General features: G+C 37.5%; 1 protein-coding gene across 1 annotated transcript in view; it reads left to right on the forward strand.

The window, feature by feature from the left end:
- ror1 (receptor tyrosine kinase-like orphan receptor 1) overlaps nt 1–21,434 on the forward strand; it is a 143,376-nt gene that overhangs the window by 89,773 nt on the left and 32,169 nt on the right. Inside the window, exons 2-4 of the mRNA XM_055048712.1 lie at nt 6,062–6,121; nt 16,472–16,759; nt 16,987–17,020. Of these exons, the coding sequence (XP_054904687.1) occupies nt 6,062–6,121; nt 16,472–16,759; nt 16,987–17,020 (382 nt within the window). The remainder of the gene's footprint in view (nt 1–6,061; nt 6,122–16,471; nt 16,760–16,986; nt 17,021–21,434) is intronic.

Raw genomic sequence — 21,434 nt, forward strand, 5'->3', positions numbered from 1 at the left:
TTATATAGAGACATGAGTGGTTGGGCTCACACATCTCCGACCAGGCCTTGTCAGGTGAAAACTGATGAGATGCGCAGTAGGTGGCAACATGCTGTTGCACATTCCTCAACAGTCTGCTTACACCACTGGTAACTGGAGCCAAGTGGAGCCTCACCCAAAAATTGACTAACCAGGTCCGTTTTAGATCGCCGTGGCCTCAACTGCAGAGCCTCACAGGAGCAGTAGAGGCTCCTACATCAGGAAACAGATGCTAGGTCAAGCTTTACCGCCATGTTTCTACATTCAGAATAGATTTAAATACAAATTCCATACTTGTGGTAATGTGTCTCTTTTGTACTGGTAATTCATTTAAAGAATTATCAGTAAAAAGTTACTATATGACAAGATGGGGTAAATCCAACATTTAATTTAAATTATAACCATGTGAAAGCTTCACAACGCTCCTTAAAATGTATAAGAACAGAGCATCACATCAAAAGAAACCAGCGTGAAACTGATAAACTGTTCAAAGTGTGTGAAAAGATAGATCTGGACTTGTTCTTGAGTTTAGATGCAGTTAGAGTAAAGTCTCGACATGTTTATGTCTTCCTCTTTCCTCCTTTTCCTTTTTTGCATCCAATGCAAAAAAGGGATGGTGGTTGTCTAGTCCAGATTAAATTAAAATGAGAATCCCTTCATTAAAATGTCTTTTTTGAGGGTTTATTATAGTCTTCTTGCATCATAAAAATACCAAGTGGTTTCATGATTAAGGTCTAATTCAAGTAAACAGCATTTCTCAATAGAGATGTATCAGATGTCCATCAAATAATGTCCTTATTGTTTTCTATTTAAAGAAGCAATTCTGTTAAAACTTGTTCCACCCGATTGACAAAATACCACAATATTCAGACCCCCATAGCTGCTCTTCTTCTGCATGGCATGTAGTATAGTTTCTGTCTTGGTGTGCCTCATCAGGATACATAAATGTTCTCATGAACATATTTTGTTACTATGCTGAGTGCTAATTGAAACCATGACATGATGTTTAACATTTTGATTAAGCCTCTAGATACATTAATGATCCCATAAAAGCCTGTGCTGTAAATCTGTTCATCTTTGCACCTCTTTTGGAGGTCAGAGGCCTCAGAAGGTTGTGAGGGGTCAGTGTTTCTCGAGTGTTGCGTTGCTCGTTGTTTCTCGGCTTTCTTCAGGAAGCGCTGAGGAATGGCGGGTGGTGACAGTTGTCACCATGGCCCTTACGCTGTTTAAAGGAGGTCTTCTCAGCACTTGTTGATGTGTGTCACTTCCAGCTTCTTCACGATGTGTCGGATTTCTCTGAGGTAGCTGTGCAGCAGTTCAACAACACATCACCGTGGATTGCATTCCATTTCCATCTTTTGTGTGTAAATGTATCAGTTAACAACATAATGTCTTAGGTGTAACAAAGCATTAGTTTGAAGGATTTCCTGGATAACTGATCAACATATACTGTTATCTGACCTTTTATAATAGCTTTTTTAAATCAAATTTAGTATGACAGATAATTGTAACAGGGCATTGTATTCCAGTCTGAGCTCTTTCTTTCTGTCATGTCTTCTTTAGATGTTCTGATCCAGAAAGTGCCTCGTCACACAGCCTGCTATTATCTGCCCCCTCCTCCTCCGTCTGGACTCACACTCACCTCTCCATCTGTGGTCTTATAAGGTTACAGAGCAGGATAGATGCAGGAGTGAGTGTGTAAGAGTGTTTGTGTTGGTTCTTGTGTTCTGTGGTCCATGATGTCCTCAGGTGAACAGTTCTGAACTGGGCCCGGTTTTGTATCTGTTTCTGCTTCGGTTGATCCTGGAACAGATACCTGTACACAAACCTACAGGTGCAGCTATGTCTTTCTGTTTGTACTTAAAGGATTGTTTTTGTCTTATAACTTGAGCTTATTTTTTTCTGCTATGGCTCGGTAATATTTTGTCTTTGCAAGTAGTTTTGAAATGTTTTTGTAACACTCAATAAAAGCTGGCCTTTCTGCTTACCAAATGTTTTGTGCAACATTATTTGTCTGAAGTCCTCCGAATCGGGAAGGTGCCCTTTAACACGGTTGTGCATATAGAAGTGCTTCAACAGCTAATTTTCTTTTAGGAGTCCTCAAATCAATCAGGCCGGATTTCATTGGGTGATCAGAGGCAGGCAGAAACTGAAATCGATCTTATTTATCGATCTTATCTGGCTCTGCAAACAATTGGCATGGGTCAGTTATCACTTTCCTTTTTGACTATTTTCATTCCACATGATGATGATTTATACTCGGTTCAGCCAATATAAACCTGCACTGAAAAAAAGAGGTCACTAAAAAAAAATTGTCTTCTCTGAGAGTTTATCTAGAACTTTCCTTATTGCTGTTTTTCTCCTTTAACTCATACTTTCCAAGTATTTCCAGTCCTCTATTTTTAGGAGGAGGTTTTTCTATGAATCCCCCCATTATGGCATATTCAATAACATTAATCTGTTTTATTTCACTGTGATTGAAATTTTCCACTAAGTTTCATCATCTTAAACCTTATTCTGCCAATAGTTCATTAAAGGGCAATAGCTCTGGTTTTATATCTTGGACCTGAGGAATTGTGGGTTTGATCCGGTCTCTATATTATTTATGAATGGACTGTTTCGGAGACATTAGTCAACATTTAAATTCTCAACTGTTTCCTTTACGCAAATATGAGGAGCACTTCAGATGACCTGGTTGATATATGGGAAAATAACCATTTCTCAAGTAGAAACATCTCATTTTATAAGATTAGATGAGAGAGATGGCTGATGAAGATAAATGGGAGGCAGAATTAACTATCATCCCTAATTTTCTGTGCATTTGTCCCTTTCATCTCTTTGAGGCAGAAATATTGCACTGTAAACATGTTGGGTTTGCCCTCGTTCCAGATAACCTCTCAGTTAGGTCAATGTTCCGTCTAACTGGGATGGAAGAAGCCTTTGGGAGAGGCCTTAATAACAGAGCGGGAGAGCTCATACATCAGTCTTCCTCACCACACCAACCACCCTGGCTCCAACACAGCCCCCAGACCATATAACAGCATATTAGTTGCTACAATATGCATAACAGTTCAAATTGAACATTTCTGATTTCTGGTTAAGCTTTGCCCTCCAATGCTGCTCTTGTTTCTCGTTCCTTTGTGCTCCGTATGCTCTTTGCTCAATTCCTTTCCCTCATTCCTGAGCTCAGCTCTGACTCCCATATGTTGCTGTCATAGCAAAGTCACACTAAAATCTGATAGGTTTATGGTGCTTAAGCTTGTGTCGCTGCCTGATTTTTATCTTCAGAAGCCAAATGCAGCTGGATGAGGATGAAAGGCTGCTCCCATTTCTCTTTCTGTGAACTTTGGATGTCTTAAATCCAATTGCAGTTTTAACCCCTTTCACACTATTGCTGGCAAACATCTGCAAAGAAAATAAGAAAGAAAGCTTTCCAAATCACGTAAGATCTTTTTTTCACGTCCAAAGCAAAATCTAACAAAAATATTTTTAAAAGCTTAGTTGTTCACATTCCATTACTTTTAAGTCACTGGACAGGAAACTTAAGATATAAAATTGATATAGACAAATTAAATAAAACCTCACTTCCTCTTTCTTATCCTTGTGTAATGTGTAATGAGAAGCTTCACCAAATATTTTTTAAGAGCTGAGGCATGACATTTGGGGATCATCTTGAGTAATAAAAATTTCATTGCATTTTTAAAGCCTGAATGAAAAATATATCGGACTTAAATTACTTATCGCATTCTCTGTCCATCTGTCTATCCATCTGTCTGTCCGACCATCCGGAAATCAAAATATTCTTGTTTACAGGTGCTGTTCCTGGCACAAATCAAGCACTGTGTCACTGTTGAACATGCAGTATATTCTCATAGTCTGTGAATTTTATTTCACAGTCAGTTGAATAAAGTTGTATATTGTTTGTATTTGTTTGCATCTCATCATACTAGCTAAACATATGGGGGACAGTGATGTGGGCGAAGGCTGTAGAAACTCAGTTAAAAAAAAGTTACCCAAATAAGAAAGAAGAAAAATGGATAATGATGGGGGAAAAAAACAAGCCAATTGTCTCTTTTCAATTGACTATTTTTTTGCCATCTGTGTCTAGGATTCTAAAGAAAAATTCCCAAATTACCTCCACTATATTATTACTGTATTGTCTTTATTAGTACTTCCTTCTGTCCCTCTGTTCCCACTTTTCCCATCACCGGCTATGACTGCTGAGCTCTCATATTGCTGTTGCGCTCGACTTGTTCTGCCTTGCTGAAGCCAGTGAGCTGCGACGCCTTTTCTCCTCTGTCTTTTGTTAACTGAGAAGCTTGAGGCTTCTGAAAGTCTGTCAGCACAAAAAAAAAAAAAAGGAAAATTAGACTCACTTTGAGGCCAAAACTTCCTTTGATACCAAATCATGTTAAGGAACCAACCATGTTAAGGAACCAGACATTATTTTGCTTTTATTCTCACACAACAGTACACTTTGTGAAAAACCTGCAGCATCATTTGATAATAAATCAACTCTATGGAATAGAGTTTATTGAGCTCCTGTGCTGTTAAGTTTGCTCCCTTTAGCGCTGTTGATATCAGGGACCACAATGCTCACCATAACTGAATCTACAGCTTGTTGTTATCCAGTTGCCAAGATGTCGGACGTCCTTGGTGACAGGTGTAGAGGCCTGAAGCATAGCTTGTTAACACCAAGGACCACCGCAAAGTTGTTTCCACCCCGAGACAGAACGTGTGATCCAACACATTATCACCTAATTAGTTGGGCTCTCTGTTTGTCCCTGAGGAACATTGATTTCACACTTTTTCACCATGTGTTGCCATTTTACATGGCAGCACATGGAAGATTTATTTCAAATTTGAAAGTATATTTGTTATTTTCACAATAACAGTTTCTGGTTAAGAGCAGTGAAGTGAAAAGAACATATCAGAATGTGATTATTATTTTTTTTTACTAGTTTTACATTTGTGAGCAGGCATCTGTAATCTATATTAGGCGCTGTGGGAGTCACCATAAAATAGGCTTTTAATATTTTTAAACTAAAACAAAATAAATTCACATTTTAAACCATCTGATTGGATGGACTGTGTCAGTTAGATTTGTTAGATCCTCATCTTAACTCTGGTTTATGTGTCAACGTTTCCAAATCTAAGCTAAAACAAAAGAGTAATTTTACTGGAGTCACTTCAGCATTTATGTGATATGCTATTAGTTTTGCTTTCTCTCACTCTTCCCCAACCCCAATGAACAGCACAGTTCCACATATACTGAAAAACTTTATCTACTAAATATCTTCAAACATTTCTGTGCTACCTCTGACCTCGTTAAAAAGCCCGGTCTTCTTCCCACGGTAAAAAAAAACCTGCTTACAAAAGAGTTTAAACTGACCCTGATTTCTGATAGGTTAGGTAGATTTTTGGGTGACTTAACTGACCAGTCATGAATCAATTTGAAAACTGTCTGATTAAGTTCAAAAGCTAATTTCTCTATTAATCTCTGTTTTCATTTGTGGAACGAATGCAGACATATTTATTTGTAGAGATTAAGTCCTCAGAATATTTTTTTTTCTTTGCAATTGCTCAAGCCTACATTTTCTGCATATGTTTGTCACTGAGATTGTGTGTTAACAACACATAGCGATGCATGCAAACACAATGGGATGCCACCTGTGAGTTTTATGTTAACTGAGAATCATTTGTAGTGCAGGCTGTTGTTTCAGGAGACTTTTCTTTCCATGGTTGGCTTTTTAATTTGCTGTGTGACCTGCAGCATCACACACTCAAGCCCATTTTCAGCCTCCTGTAATGAAAAACGTAGCTCTGTCGTCAGTTGGTAATAAAGGAGCATTAGGACCAAATGGCCTGCTGATAGGCTCCCTGTTGTACAATCAGTTCTTTGATCTGCATCAGCAAACCTACACCATCGCCACATGTATCTATGGAGTATTTTTCTGCAACAACATATAAAATAAAATTCACTTTTTACTGTTTCATCTGGCAATCATTCAGACTAAATTTTTTTTACTCCTTCTGTCTTCAGGATCAGAGCTTCCCCAGGACCTCGGTGTACTTGCTGCCACCTCGTGGAATGCCACAGAAGGTAAAAAAACAACTTTTATACCAATGTGAACACATTTTTAAGAGTCACGTATTCATGATGTGTTCTCTATAGACTTTTGAGCTCTGATCAAAGTTTTAAGATAATATTCACTGAGAGCGTTGGAGCCTGTTTATTGTCCCACTGTGAACTGTTACACAGGATAATTGATGGAAAAGCTTGTTTGTCTACAGCTACAAATTAGGCATTGTTCAAATTTTCACTGAAAAACTTTTATAGCTGCATTATGTGGATGTTATTATCAAACCTAGAAAACCTGGTTATGTTTTTGTGCATCTTTATTGCACTTGTTTATTATCATTTTGGTACTCTCTGTTTAATTATCTGTGGGAATGAACTGTTTACAACCTTAGACTTTTTGTCAACCTACATATGTGTTGTGCATTATCCTTTGTAGAAATGCCTTCCACTGCACTTGCAGTCTCAAAATATTTGGGTTATGTTTCTATCTACTTTGCACATCTTGAGACTGAATTCTTGCTCATTCTGGTTTGTTCAGTCGCAGTCAATTTATATGTGAAAAGTCTGTGAACAGCAATTTTGAGGTTTTCTCACAGATCCAGTTTGATTAAGGTCTGGATTTTGACTGGGCGATTTTTACTCATGAATAAGCTTTGATCGGTCCAAGCAGTGTCCACAAAACAAACAATCCTTGAAGGCCGATATTTTGCATGCTGTAGATGCAACCCTTATTCTGCGATCCTGAATCAAATGAAATAATCATTATGAGGCTTCTGGATTTGTTTAGTTTGTGTCTGCTTTGTTTCATTTCATTTTCTTGTGTCATTAAATGTCAATTAAGTAGGCGTTGTCCTGGTGTAATCCATGACTATTTCCTGTTCACTTTGCTAAAAGAACCAGGCTGTAAGATGATAGGGTTGCCTTGACCTACTTTACATTTTTTACTTGTAGTCGGATCATCAAATTGTGGAAGTAAAAAATAATTTCGCCATAATCACAATTCAGTTGAACTTTTGGTGTTATCATTTTTAAAGGTTTCTGCAATGGATTTTCTGGAGGTTCACATTTAGCCAGGCTCATTTATCGAACAAAAAAAGTTCTCCAGAGAAGAATTTAAAAAAAAGCCCCTGCGTGAATCTCTGTAAAATGCCTTTCATCTGGTTCAGAATAATTGTCAGAATAAATAAATAGTCTTGTCTCCTGCAGCTTGTCAGGCCTTTTTCAGCACTTTCCATCAGTGGAAGCATCTGTTGTTCTCCTGTCAGAGCTGAAGTACTTACTGAGCCAAATCCACAACGTTTTCTGGATATTTTCACTAAACTGCTTCACAGTGTAATCAGTCAAAATCTGCTCCTCCCTTTGGTTTCTCCTTGAACTACTAGGATCCGCCTAAATTCCCACGAAGAAACAGCCGTGGAAGACCCGGAGTATGAAACTTTGATGGATGTGACCTTTATTTTATTTTATTTTTTTGCTCTTTGTCTGGTTTAGTTTAATTCAACTCTTGCAAAGCCAACACTCCCACAACATCCTTCCCACGACGTGTACACAAAAGAAGGCATTTTCAAGCGGACGGGCATAAAGGAAAACGGTAGTTTCTGGATATGATTGAGCAGTTCAGCGAAGATAATGATTACTGAGAGCAATCAGGGATGTTTAGAATATCATAAATACAACCAGGAGAAGGTCCAAACAAATCACGAAGCCTGCTTCGTTTTTCCACAGCATAAAACATTTAAACCTGTAAAACAGTGCGTCAGCATTTTGAGCTTAGCATCAACATCTGTTTCTACTCTCATGAAGTAGATTGTAGTTCTTGTTTCGTCTGCAGGCAAATAAAGTTGTGTTTTACCAGCAAGGCACAACAGTCAGATGGTGTGGTGATGTCAGTGTGTATCAGCCGTATGAAGACATAATGCCAAAGACTCTCAATGTGCTGACAAAACTTTCAATATTTTAATCTTTCTCACTTTCCTTTTATCTTGTCCTATTGTACAATGAATCAAATTTTATTATATTAATCATAACCAGCAGTCTATTAAATTAAAATACATTTTTAAATTGATTTAATATAGCAAAAGTAATACTTGTAAGACATTGATTCATTACACACAACTATACTGTAATTCTAATTATTTTTTTTTTCTGTTAACATTCATTGATAAGACAACAAATTATAGTTTCTTGGAAGGTTCATTAGACCAGTATAAAATGACTTTCAATGCAAAGTTTTAAGTTGTTGCAACTCATGTTATTATTATTTTAGTTTTCATGCAATTTCCAAGTTCAATTTGTAACATTTAGCGAGACTACTCAGTATGTGTGATTCTCAAAAGAGAGAAAGTACAGATCAGTCACTCGGATGTGCATTTTTAGACTAAACACAAACATTCCAAACTTGCTTTAAGCTCTAAGCTTTGTGTACTTGCATGTTTCATCATCTTATTCTTTCTAAAAAATATATATATATACAAATTTTCAAAATTCGCACCAATATTGCCTTTAGATTATCAGAAGAGATGCAAAGTGCGTAACATTTTGGATTTACAGTAAACTTAAGACCTATGTACATTGTATTATATTTTCTGTGGATAAATACCTGCTGGATACCTTTACTTGCTCCTGACACCTCCACCATTTTGCTTTTCACTCCCATAAACTTCTCTATTTCTCGTCCTCCGTCAGTCCTACACACTGGTGTGCTACCTGAGTTGCCCCCCACCTTCTTCAAGTCAGACAAAATTTGTGTCAAATGTTTGTGCTACATTAGTGCTGGTTTGTGCAGCAACCAGCCCCCCCACCTTCTTCAAATCAGACAAAATGAGTGTCAATTAACTTGACTACGTTTGTGCTGGTTTGTCTGATTTCATAAAAGTGGGGGGGCTTGTTGACCTTTTGACCTTTAACCTTTCATTAATATCTTCAAAGCCAAAGCAGCACAAACAATTTTTTTTTTTGCTGCACAAACGTAGCACAAACATTTGACACCAATTTTGTCTGATTTAAAGAAGGTGGGGGGAGGTGGTAACTTCACTCAGGTTTGTGTGCTTGACTGTAGGCTATTTCTTCTGCTGGGTTGAACAGGCAGTCTGTTGATTAGTTTTAGCAGTAGTGCCACCTAGTGACCAGGGCTTGTTTATCATTCAAGCATGAATGAAGAAAATTCTAAGAAGTGCTCCTCACTCACATTTTATCCAACTTAAATATTAACTTTTTTTTAAATCCCCCAACAAATGTTTTTTGGAAGGGCCAGTTCTGGGATCCCCTCCGCCTTTACCCCTCCATACATGGCACAGTGCTATAGTTCAGATTTCATATCGGCTGAGAATGTTTAGTGAGCCGTGGAGAGTCTTAAGTTTCTGAGAATACAGTTTCAGTGGTGAAACGAAGAGGTTGCTCTGAGCATGTAAAGGTCTCTATCTCGCTGGTTGTGTTTACAGTTATGTGTCCGCACGTGAGCGTTTGATTGCACCAAAGTACAGCAAGGGGAAAATGTGGACCGATGACAGGGCAACATTTTAGCCACCCGCCACATTAAAAGACAATCCTCGGTGAGGGCTTAAGTTTCAACATGCCCCCTGTGCCAAATACCACAACTCTTACCACAAGACAATTACATACAGAGGCTTAGTTACACAGACACACGTTCCTCCTCTACACCCCTCTTTTCTTTTCTTTTTTTTTTTTATCTCATTTTGCTTTATTGTCAGTAGTTATAACACCTAATGGAGTACGTAGACACACCACTCCAAAAACAATTTTCTTTTCCATCAACCCAACTAATGAAACACTATTAAAGTGAGTCACTGTTCTGACCTTCCTCCCCCCTGCCTTCTCGCAAAAACACCTTGTCTCATTTAAAAGTGTCTTTGTTCAGATGCAATACTAGGTTAACCAACGAGTGGGCTGGATTCGGTCCTCTAAATGTTGACTGTACATGTAAGCACAGATTCTCTGCAGACCTCCATGCCTTTTTGTTGATGGTTTGGCACTTGGATCACAGAGACCCAGGAGTAAGCTTACACAGTTGAACAGTCATATACCCTCATCAAGATGAATGCGACATCCATTGCAGCTGACCTTTATCTGCACCCGTCCATGTGTAGTTTTACCGCTATACATGCTGATGTTGTTTCCGTAAAGTATGACTATGGTGCAGCAGATGACTTGTTGGAACTCGTTTGAATCATTTGATCGGAATTGCACTTTACCTCAATTTTAGACATAACACAATGAATACGATTTATTTGGTTTTCTATTAGCCTTTCTCCATGGATATAGTATTAACCGGTTCTTCACCAGTCAGCTCTTCCAGGTAATTCCCATTTTTGTGGAATTACCTCAGGGGTGGTACAAGTGAGGTCAATCCAGATGCAAGTGATTTGATTGGCAGCAGACTGCATTCGCTGTCTGACCGGTGGATTTACATCACTTCATGAGCAAGGTGGAAGGTACAGTGGACGAGGCAACTCACAACAAACAAATATACAGAGAGGTTTTGGAGAAACTGAAAACCCAAGGGTACACACAAAAAATTACATCATTGGAGATTCAACCACAGCTCTGACACACTTACAGCCCGCCCACATTCACGCCCATCTTGTGACGAACACACTGCTAGAGGAGACACATCCCAACTTGGCCAGAACCAAACCAGACATTAACCAGCTAGACTGAGACTTGACAATGGAGACGGGGCTTATGAACTCACACTTACATCACCATTAACTCACTCCAAACTCCATGCAGGAAGAGCTCAGGTTGGGATTCGAACCTAGAACCTTCATGCTACAAGTCAGCTGGTCCATTGTGAAGCCATATAGAAAATTGCCTTACATTGTTGGCTGTCCTCTTCACACAGACAAAAAAAGGAATTCATTTCTGTATTATGTGAGAAAACTAACAATATTATGTTTTTACAATTATGTTTTGCAAACATAATTGCACACATAGATATTTAATGTTAACTTTTAATAATAGAGCAATTCAAGCAATATTAGTAAATAATCAAGACTATAGAATACACCTGTCAAGTGTCTTATAATTTCATGGTTTCCTACACTTGAAAAGGAGGACTTGAACTTCAGGAATTCACTCAATCCTTTTTATTTTCACCAATGAGTGAGAACCAATGCACAGAACAGGTGAAAAACCTACAAAACACATACAAAATATTTTAACATACATTTTAGACATTTGGTTCAAAGTTAATAATTTATCTTAATGATTAATTAAATTTTTTAACCTTAAATTCACAATATTAAATTATTAAATTTCATGTCTGGTTGAATTTGAATCAAACAAATCAAACAAATCACACTTCAGAGTTACAGTTTTTTTTTTCCTTAGGACATAAGGTTTTTTACATTAGATATCTTAACATACATTTAGTGGAACCAAACTATAAACTAGCAGTGCAAACTGTTACTTCAATAAATTCTTCATTTCATTTCTCAAATGTAAAACTACAGTCAAATTACATTCAATTGAGCCCAGTTAGTGGCTTACCGGTAGTCCTTCTAAGTCCTTTCCCATGAAATGCTGCTTTGGAGGCTGTGTTTGCCTTCCTCAGCTCTGTTGCAAAACCAGTAAAGTGGTTAGTGGATTCCTTATATACCTGAGTTGATGGTGCTGCTGATTGGGCCAGATTTCCTTCACCTGCTGAGAAGTGCTGCAGAGTGGCATACCTGCGTGTGTATGTGTGTGCACACACAAATGTCTATTCATGCACCCACATCTGAACTAATGAGCAGATCTGCGCAACAACACCTTTAGAAAAGTAAAAATATACAATTGTGTTAAATCTCACATTTTTTTCCTCTGGGAAAACAAAAATTATACACAAATCACCTCAAGACCAGAAAATGAGGACTTTCAAAATAACAAAGTAACTCAAACCAGCAAACTTGGAGTTTTGAAGAAGAAGAAAAGTGGTTCTGATATCCTCTACAAATATATTATAGGGATGAAACCTCTTACTCTTGTCGTGCAACAAATCACATGACGGCTACTTATTATTGCACTTACCAGTACTAATAGTTTGACTCCACAATGAGGTTGTTTTATCTTTTAAAGACGTGAGTCTGCTAATGGAGTAAATTCAGTACACACGACACAGAAGATTAGAGGAACACAATGTTATGTTATTTAGTGCAAGTAAAAATACCCTAAAATGACGCAGTCATGACCGCTTATCTTAGATGAGATTTTGAGGCATTGGAAATGTTAACAAAATCAAAGAAGACAAATCACATTAAAAAAAGTAAACAAAGTCCAGATTAGCAAAATGGCTGCCTAAACATGCTGTGATAAAAAAGAAATGTCACAAATTAGCTGCATAAACTTCTGGATTTTACAATATCAGATCAAATCTTAAAGAGCCCAGGTTTCACATAGAGAGAACACATCAGAAACTCGGTTTAGATTCCTGCAGACTTGATTCTTTCTATTATCCGCTCTCCTTTTCACAAATACCTGAGATTCAGTTACTTTTCTGCCTGGAAATGTTTTTCAGTAGAGTTGAAGAGGAGTTGAAAAACATAAGGAGGATATGAACATTTTATGTAGCAGAAAATAAATCACAATATTACAAGTGGTAATGGAGGAAAGACGTTTTCTCCAGATGGTTTTACTTGGATTTACTGAAGAATTTGGTCTCTATAAAGAAACTGAAATCTGTAAGATGTTTATTTATAATATAGTGACAAAGGAGGACAGATACAAAGTAAGTGAGAAGGGAGAGAACTGACACAAGTTTGCTGCTTTTGGTGGAATTCTCCACACGTTGTCAGACATTTGTCAAGTTTTGGGTTTAACAAAACGCGAGTCTTCCCCAGGGCTGCTATGATCAGTGACTCCTTGTTTCCTTTAATTTCTGACCGTGTCGTTATTTGTAGGATTTGGTCACATCAGCCACTTCAACTCTCTTTGGTGGTACAACCCCTGCAGGGGTTTTTCCTTCTGTGATTGCCCCTTCAGCTCTGTTGAGGATTTGTTTGGATTTAACCAGCTTCTTTGACTTATTTGGATTATTATAATTTAATGTATTACTATTTTGTGTTGTAATTGTTATTTCATATAGATTTAGTTAGTATTCGGTTTAAAAGCAGACTATATTTGTCGACCTGTCATAGAAGGGTCCATTATTCTTCAGAAGTAGGAGAAGAAAACTTGATTCAGAGAAAAAAAGATGGGGAGTTTTCTTTCTGAGGGATTTTCTGTGCTCCCACACTCTGTCGTCAATCATTACTATTATGATTTGTTCATTCTTTTTATTCTCTAAAGTTTATCTGAATAATTGATCTGGCTCCTCATCTTTGGATTTGTCAAAATTTGATAAACTCCTTCTCATCAGTAAAACATTCACTGATGGTTTTAAATCTGCAAATACTTGATATCGCCTCAAAAATCCCAAATGTCTATTTAAATGGTTCAAACATGAAAATATGCCTTAATGTGCACAGTGGAAAGTGTCTTAGCACTACCTCAGAACTTAAAGAAACAGTCCCTTTTCTTAAAAGAAACTTCCTCGCCAACCTTTCTATTCACAAGCACTCATGTTCATCCGATGAGTATTTGAGATTTCCCCTCCATGTGCTTCTTCTCCTCTATTTGTCTTGGCCATTTTGTGAAACCAGAAGCATTTCTGCATACCTAAGCTTGGGTTTTGGGGTTGAAGGAACTTTCCGGAGTTTTTTTTTTATGACATTAAGACCAATGTTTTCCAGCACATTAAACTCTTAGGTGGCCTTCCAGGACACTTTTTCTTTCCTAACCACATTTAGGAAAGATATGGTGAAGATAAATTTGCATGCATTTTTTCCCTGTTTTCAAATAGCATGCTGTAAACTCTAGGTGCTGGTAGATTTGGCACTTAAAATAGGTTTATAATTTATATAGCTGGTCGTAAAACATAAGTTGGTGCCCACAGAGCAAATTTCCTTGCTATTATCATCTGTTGTTTAGCCATAAAGATTTGATTTTTGTTTTATCTAATAGTATTTTAAGCTAATGGTGTACATTTTAATGAAGTGCTATTCAGGTGTTTTGGTAAGGTTCCCAAATTTAAATGCAATTTTTATGAATACAAAACAACTTTTAGGAAATAATAGAGAATTGTCAATTACAGTAATAGCTGTACAATTTTCTCTGTAGTTTCAATGTCTACAAAATCGCTATTGCAAAGGGCTGCTTGAATGCAGTTTGTGGTTGAATATCATATTTCTCTGCATGCTAATAATATATCTGGAAAGTTGCATGGTCTCCAGCTGCCTTCGATGCCCACCACGTGTATTTTTAGTACGTAAAATGCACATGAATAAAATGGTTGGGAAACTGCATTGATGGAAAAGAAAGTCAAGAGTCTTTAAAATGTGGGGTAATAAGAAAATGTTACTGTAGTATTCAGAAGTATTGCAATTACACATCTACCTCAATATTAATTATAGTCATCTAGCCTATTATTGGATAGGCTAAGAACAAACAACCTCTTATCAATTATTAGGTAATAAACATTGTCATTCCAGTTGTGCAATTAAAATAGACTGCAAGGATGCAATATTTGGTAGGTTTTAGTATTTCAATTGCCAAGCATACATTGTTTTGTATGGATTTGTAATGAGAGTTTTGATTTGTTGTGGAAGAAGGCTGTGGATATTTCTGACAAAACATTATAGTGTAACAACAGGGTGATGTTTATTACTATGCATCACAGTTGGTCGTGTTTTCTCCAGTGTACTTGGCTGTCATATTCATATTCTATTCAGATTTAGGGGTTTTTAGTTGTTTTTTGAATGTCCAATTGGATGCCACCTTTGGCTCCATGTTAGAATATCCATCCATTGTCTTCCACTTATTTGGGATCGGGTTGTGGGGACAGCAGCTTAAAAAGGATAGAACGTTAGAATATCCAGAAAAATTTTAGAATAACAATTTTCATTATCTTCTGTAAGTGTTCACATTTTTGTGGCACCATATAGCCTCGAACTAAAAGCTGCGAAATGGCAAAGTAATCAGAGAAGCCGTAAGAAATGCAGCAAACTGCCACAAAACCTGGCTTAAGCCCAGCTTGGTTCTGGCGGGGACCTCATACTTGTTTTAATGGGTTACATAAACACCTTTAGCCTTGTGGTTGGGCCAATGTCTTCTTTATGATGTGGAATGTACGATGTCAGTTAGATGGCAACCACAACATTTATTTAAGGGCTTACTTACATTTTTAAATACTTAGCAGCTATGTTTATGGTTAGAGGGGGGAAGTTATAAGAGTGTAAACCAGAGTTTGCTTTCCCATTTAATTCTTAAGCTGGAGACAAACAAAAATCTATTCCTAAAACATCATAATTGAACAAACATTTCTTTGCAATAACATTGTTTACCCGTTTTGTTAAATAATTACCATTAAAGGTAATATTAAAGGGAAACTTTTTTTCCCCTTTTATTTCATTAAAATTACATATTTTACTTATTATTTACTTAGTCAGATGCTTTTCCAACATTTTTGGGGGATTCCTCCGTGTCATCAGGGCCTGGAGAAATGCTAGAATAACTGCAACCAAACAAACCAGAATACATACAAATGACTTAATTTGTTGGTCTCCATTGTAATATCTGATACAAAGCAGGAAAGCGGCACAGATCAGGTGAAAATCATGGAGCAATAATCAGATCAATTCTCCTCTAAAGGACCAGTTGCCTGTTGTGATTTTAATTATTATTATTTTTTATTATTTTTCTGTGAACAAGTTCCTTCGATTACACATTAAGTTTAGCACAGTTATGCTGAAATAACATGTCACTACTTGAGCTAATTGTGAGCTCAAGTAACATCACACGGTGAAATATAATACAAGTATTCAACACTTGTAACTTGTTTATTCTAATCTAACTTTTTTGTAACTTGTTTTAGATGTGTTTTTAGAAAGATGTAGAATTTATTTAAAGAGCAAAAGGAAAAGAAAAGCTGGCAAAATGCTAGTGTATAACCTAACCACTTCTGAAAGCAACTCAAAGCAGGCTCAAAACCTAAATGTTGTGGGTTCCTTAACTTCTCCAATAATTTATGTTCTTCTCTTTCATAAGCTTCAGCTTTAAGTAACTCACAACCTCAGCGTCTCTTACCGCCACGATGAAAAGTGAAATTAGGTGTCACAGCTAAGGTGACCACAGAACGATGTGCAAAACCAGCCTTGCGATTGAAAGCAATCATTTGTTTTACACCAATTTTTCAAGCAGGTTTTATATATTTTCTAACTCTTCTGCTTTTGTTTTATACCTACAGATGGAAATTGAAGCCAGTAATGTTGCTAAATATTGCTACTTTGCCTCTTATCTTGTTATTTTTGTAACCTATTCATCCTGTCTGTCTTCTAGGAGCATTTATCCGTCTTGATGCTCCCATGAACAACATAACAACGTCGCTGGGTCAAACAGCAGAGCTTATTTGCCGCGTCTCCGGGAACCCGCAGCCTGTCGTGCGTTGGCTGAAAAACGACGCCCCAGTGGTGCAGGAGCCAAGGCGGGTCTCCTACCGGTCCATGCCGTACGGATCACGCCTGCGAATCCGCAACCTGGACACCACAGACACGGGCTACTTCCAGTGCGTTGCGGCCAACGTGTATGGTACCGTTTCCACAACAGGAGTTCTGTTTGTCAAATTTGGTAAGAACATCTCAAGTGATCTTGTGGAGTGATTTACAAAAAGAAAAACTTACTGCCACACATATATCTTGGTGCAATGACAAGGCTTTTCCTCTGCTCATCTTTTCCAAGCTCATCAGCAACACTTAAACCAGCTGATTCCTCTCTTAGTTGGCTGCTTACATAGAGAAAATCTGGAAGCAATATTGTTTATCCGGTAATAAAAATCCCCTTGTCTTCTTTTCCAGATCCACTCCCTACACCTCTATCAGGAAAGCCAACGTAAGTAGCTTTTCTTCTGCTCATTTTTCTTTCCATCTGCCAGATTATGCAGTGCAGACTACATTTGTTAATCATATGTTTCTAACGTTTGTTTTTTTGTGGTGGGGGGTTTTGTTTTTCCAATATTCAACCTTTCTATTCACTGGTTTACGATTAATGGCACAGTAGAAAAAATGAAAAGTTAAGGTTAAATTGTCCATCAGATATACAACACTAAAAAGACTGAAAACATTTGTACCGAAAACATTGGCAGTTGTAAAAGACAAAAAAATGTTGATTCATATATTGCACATTTTGTTATTATTATAAATTGAAGGTTATTTATAATTACTTAAATAATGATAATTAAAGATATTTAATTATAATTAGTTTTAGTGTTCGACTAAAAATGATGTGAAAATAGGGCTAATCTAGAAATGTAATCTAAAAATACATACATTCAGTACACACAAAGAAATAATTCAAATAAATATATCTGTTAACATTATGATTATAGATGCAGCGAATTCTAATAAAAATTCAGTTTCTCAGAAACCTTGAATATTGTGTAAGAGCAATAAAATGATGTTCAATGTAAAAAAATATTCTATAGCCATTGTGGCTTTTTACTGCTGACTTAAAAGTTGTCCAGACGTAGTTGACACATTCCTAAAGAAGAGACTAGTCCTTTATTCAACAGATTTATTGAAAGTTAAGTCGAAGGAAACTGGATGGTAGAAAATCCTGCAGGGCATCACAACCTAAGAGTAAAAATTCTATAGAATTAAAAATGGAAAAGACAACATACGTTTTGATAGAGAGGTTAGACGTAATTTTAAAAACAAGCATGTTTGATGGAAAACTGGCCAACATAAAATTAATCTGATTTAAATTATGAAGAAAGTTGAATTGTGACTGTTTAACTGGGTTTTTGTCAGAGCAGTTGCTCCAGTAGCTACAGGCACTCTTAAAGACCTAGAGAGATTATTCCAGATGACCCAAGTGCTCCAGCTGGCTCAACAAGCTAAAAGCACAGCCAAAGGAAATGTGTTCGCCAGACAAAGTTTGGCCTTAGGAAGGAGCAACACAATTTTACAATGGAGTCCACATTTTCCTGGAGAGCAGTAGGACATCTCCAGCACAGGTCTGGTGTGATCTCTCTTCCCTGATTCTGAGAGGGGGTGAAGGAACTTTTTCAGACCGATTTCTGGTTCTTAGTAAAGGCAACATGCTGCATTCATCCAGTCGACTAAAAATGAAAGCTTTTTTTTTTTTTTTCTTCTTCAGCTCTTTAAGCTCACATGGTTCAAATTTAAATGGTTACTGTTTACTCTCAGGTAACATTGGAATTTGGAATCAAGCAGACCAATGGATGCACACCAGTTGCAACACAGATGCTGGTGCAAAAACACAATGTCCAGCTTCTAACCACAGACTGCCTGGATAATTGAGATCACTAGTCAAGACATAAACTAAAATATTAGCATATATACAAAGTGCTATAGATGCTTCCTCCCTGAACTGTCACTAAATCTTTGCTCCCTCAAATGCACAAAATGGCAGAATGACCCTCATCTGTCTCTATGGTTTAGATTTTATTCCCTTAAATAGTAACCCAATTATCTGCCAGCTGTTTGAGCAAACAGCAGAAACAGCCACAGCACTGATTGCTCAACATGAGCAGAACACAGAGGGGGTCTTCAGGGTGGTAAATGAAACCAAACCGAGAAAAATTTTTTGGCCATAGAAACACTTTTGTCAGGATGAAAATTCATTTTGAGTCTGGAAGTTTTCTTTCATTTTGTTTTGACATTTCCTCAGCTTTATTGAATAAAACACCACTAGCTCTGTCTGTTGATTTGATTCTCAGAAGATCAAAGAACACAGCCTGAATGACTTTCCCCAGTGACATTATGCTGAGGCTCCCTGCCATGTTGCACACAGCGTTCTGCACATCAAAACTGCGGCCGCTGATTGGATAACACACATTTACTAAATCCACCCCCTTGCTGAGATAAATGAATAGACAGTCACCTAGAGTCATAAACAAGTCCTTTAATGTGTGCTTTGGCTAATGTGTTATTTGTATTTAACTCTAAAGCCATTGTGCCTTTCTTTGAGATAGTTTGAGGCATTTACTTTTTTATGTAGTGTAATTAAAGTAAAATGAAACTTGCAGAAGGAGAAAAATTGTCTGATTTCTATGGCTCTTTGATTATTAAATATGTTTCTAGGTAAACATGATTTACTTTCTGATTTTTCGAAGCCTTTAAATCAGCAAAAATCCATCCTTTACTATAAGCAGGCCATCTCATATTAACGGATTCTCCTTCACAGACCTTTTTGGGACCACATATTTTTCAGAAGAAAATACAGCTTTGAAAGCTGAAATACATAGATTCTGTTCTGCTTTACATGCCATTGGCTGGTGTTGAAAAAGCAAAAAATCCAGGAGTGTCGTTAAGTTTCCTTGGTGTAGATTGGTTGTATCTCCAAGAGAGGACATAAGGAAGATCAGATGATAGCTCCTCCAGTTGTGACTAAAACGGTTTGCACAGTGTTCTTTAATGCTTCTTAAGCTGTATTTGGTGTTTAAATATCGAAATAGGATATTATACGCATCTTCAAATGTTATATCAAATAGTCACAGATGTAATTTATTGATGGGTCGTTGTGGTCTCTAAAAGGCTCTGCATGGTTGAGCCAAAGTGGCAAAATCAATTCTCATTGTCGCAATTGAGGAGCAAAAATTGCGTCATTTTTTTCTCGACCTCATGTCGTCCGCCCCCTCGTGTTGTAGCACCACCACCATCATTATATCCTTTTCCGACAAACTTTTGAACTCATAATAGTCATTCCTTTCTTCCATAATCGCTGTGCTTACTGTCTTATGGATCTTGTAGGCAGAGTGCAAAAACAAATATCTCGCAGCCACATTACCAAGCATCAGTTTGACTTTGGTCCAACCATGCTGGGCCTTAAATACTGGGGGCCTACTGTACAGGAAAATCAAATCTCTGCAAAATCAAATCTCTCTTCTTGCATCTGCTGCAAAGGGGCAGAGATGCTAGATTTAAGGGACAATAACGCATTGAACAAGACCCATTACTATACAAATGTTCCTCTTTATCAAAAAAACTGGGAGAAAATGAGCATTTACTGGTTTATTTCCTTCTTACCCTGACATGTTTCATGTGTTGCAGTCAAGCAAAAAACACTGTGAGCTGGTAAGTCATTACAGTCATTACAGACTTCATTTAAACAGACAGCGGCCTGTTTGCACAGCAGCAGAACAACAGCGATATTGTGCTGATTGTCGCTGCTGCTCATCGTTAGTGTCATGCCCGACTTATTAGCCGTAGAGTCAAGGTGGCAGCCGTCACGGAGATGAGGTCAGCTAATGATGACAAGGGACGACCTGCGCCTGCTTATTAATACCGCAGCTGTTCAAGCATGAAAACTTCCAACATCTGGTGCTGAACCTTGGGATTGGGAAGTTTACACATTTACCTTTCACCCCTTAAAAAAAGAAGAATTTCTTACTTCCCCATAGTAAACATAGTGACTAACATTTTCCTGGTTTCTACTATCAACAAATGTTCTTCACAAATTTGGGGGGAAACTTTTTTTCACCACCCACTGTGTTGAACCTGAGCACAAGGCGAAATTCAGGTACTGTGTTGTCTTTGCCATGATCCGTGCTCTGATTTCCATCCCCTCCACACTGGGCTAGAGTGTACACTCTGTGGTGAGCAGGACATCACAGTTGTGTGTGTGTGGGTGTTTGTATCTAACCTGAGGCGTGGGGTTTCAAGGTTAGCCACCGGCAAACTGACAGCTCAGAGGTTAGAGCTCAGAGTCCAGGCAGTGTAGCTTCCTTAAAGTCACGGAGAGAAGCGTATTAAAGCAGATCTTAGTTACAGGAATAACAAGGTTTCTACGCAGTCTAGTAAAGTATGGAATTTCAGTGCACTATGAGTCTGAATAAGCCCGGGATAAAGAAAACAGAGTATGGACAAGTATTTGTTATTGCCAGCCTTTTTTCCTATTCATTTTCTCAAAGTGCCATCCATTCATTTATCTTCCCCTACAGCTTATTATAGGTTTCATTCAGTGGTTTTATCATTTATAAATGATTTTATAGAACTAAACCCTAACATTTGACTCTGGAAATGTTTACAGGAAGCATGCCGTTAACGCCAGTGTCATTTTCATAGGATAAGAAAGTTGAGTGAAAATACCAATGTAGCCAAGCATTAGTATAAACATTAAAAACGTAATCTAGAGCAATCTGATTGCATTCATTGAAAGCAGAAAAGCAACGACTATTTCTACAGCCTCTGGAATAAAATGTTGATTTTCATCAGTTGTAATAATGTCATAACATATGTTGCTTATATGATACATAAGCAAGAATTTAGAGTAAATACCAGCA

The sequence above is a fragment of the Poeciliopsis prolifica genome, unplaced genomic scaffold (assembly GCF_027474105.1).
Source record: "Poeciliopsis prolifica strain line A6 unplaced genomic scaffold, Auburn_PproV2 SCAFFOLD002, whole genome shotgun sequence".
NCBI lineage: Eukaryota > Metazoa > Chordata > Actinopteri > Cyprinodontiformes > Poeciliidae > Poeciliopsis > Poeciliopsis prolifica.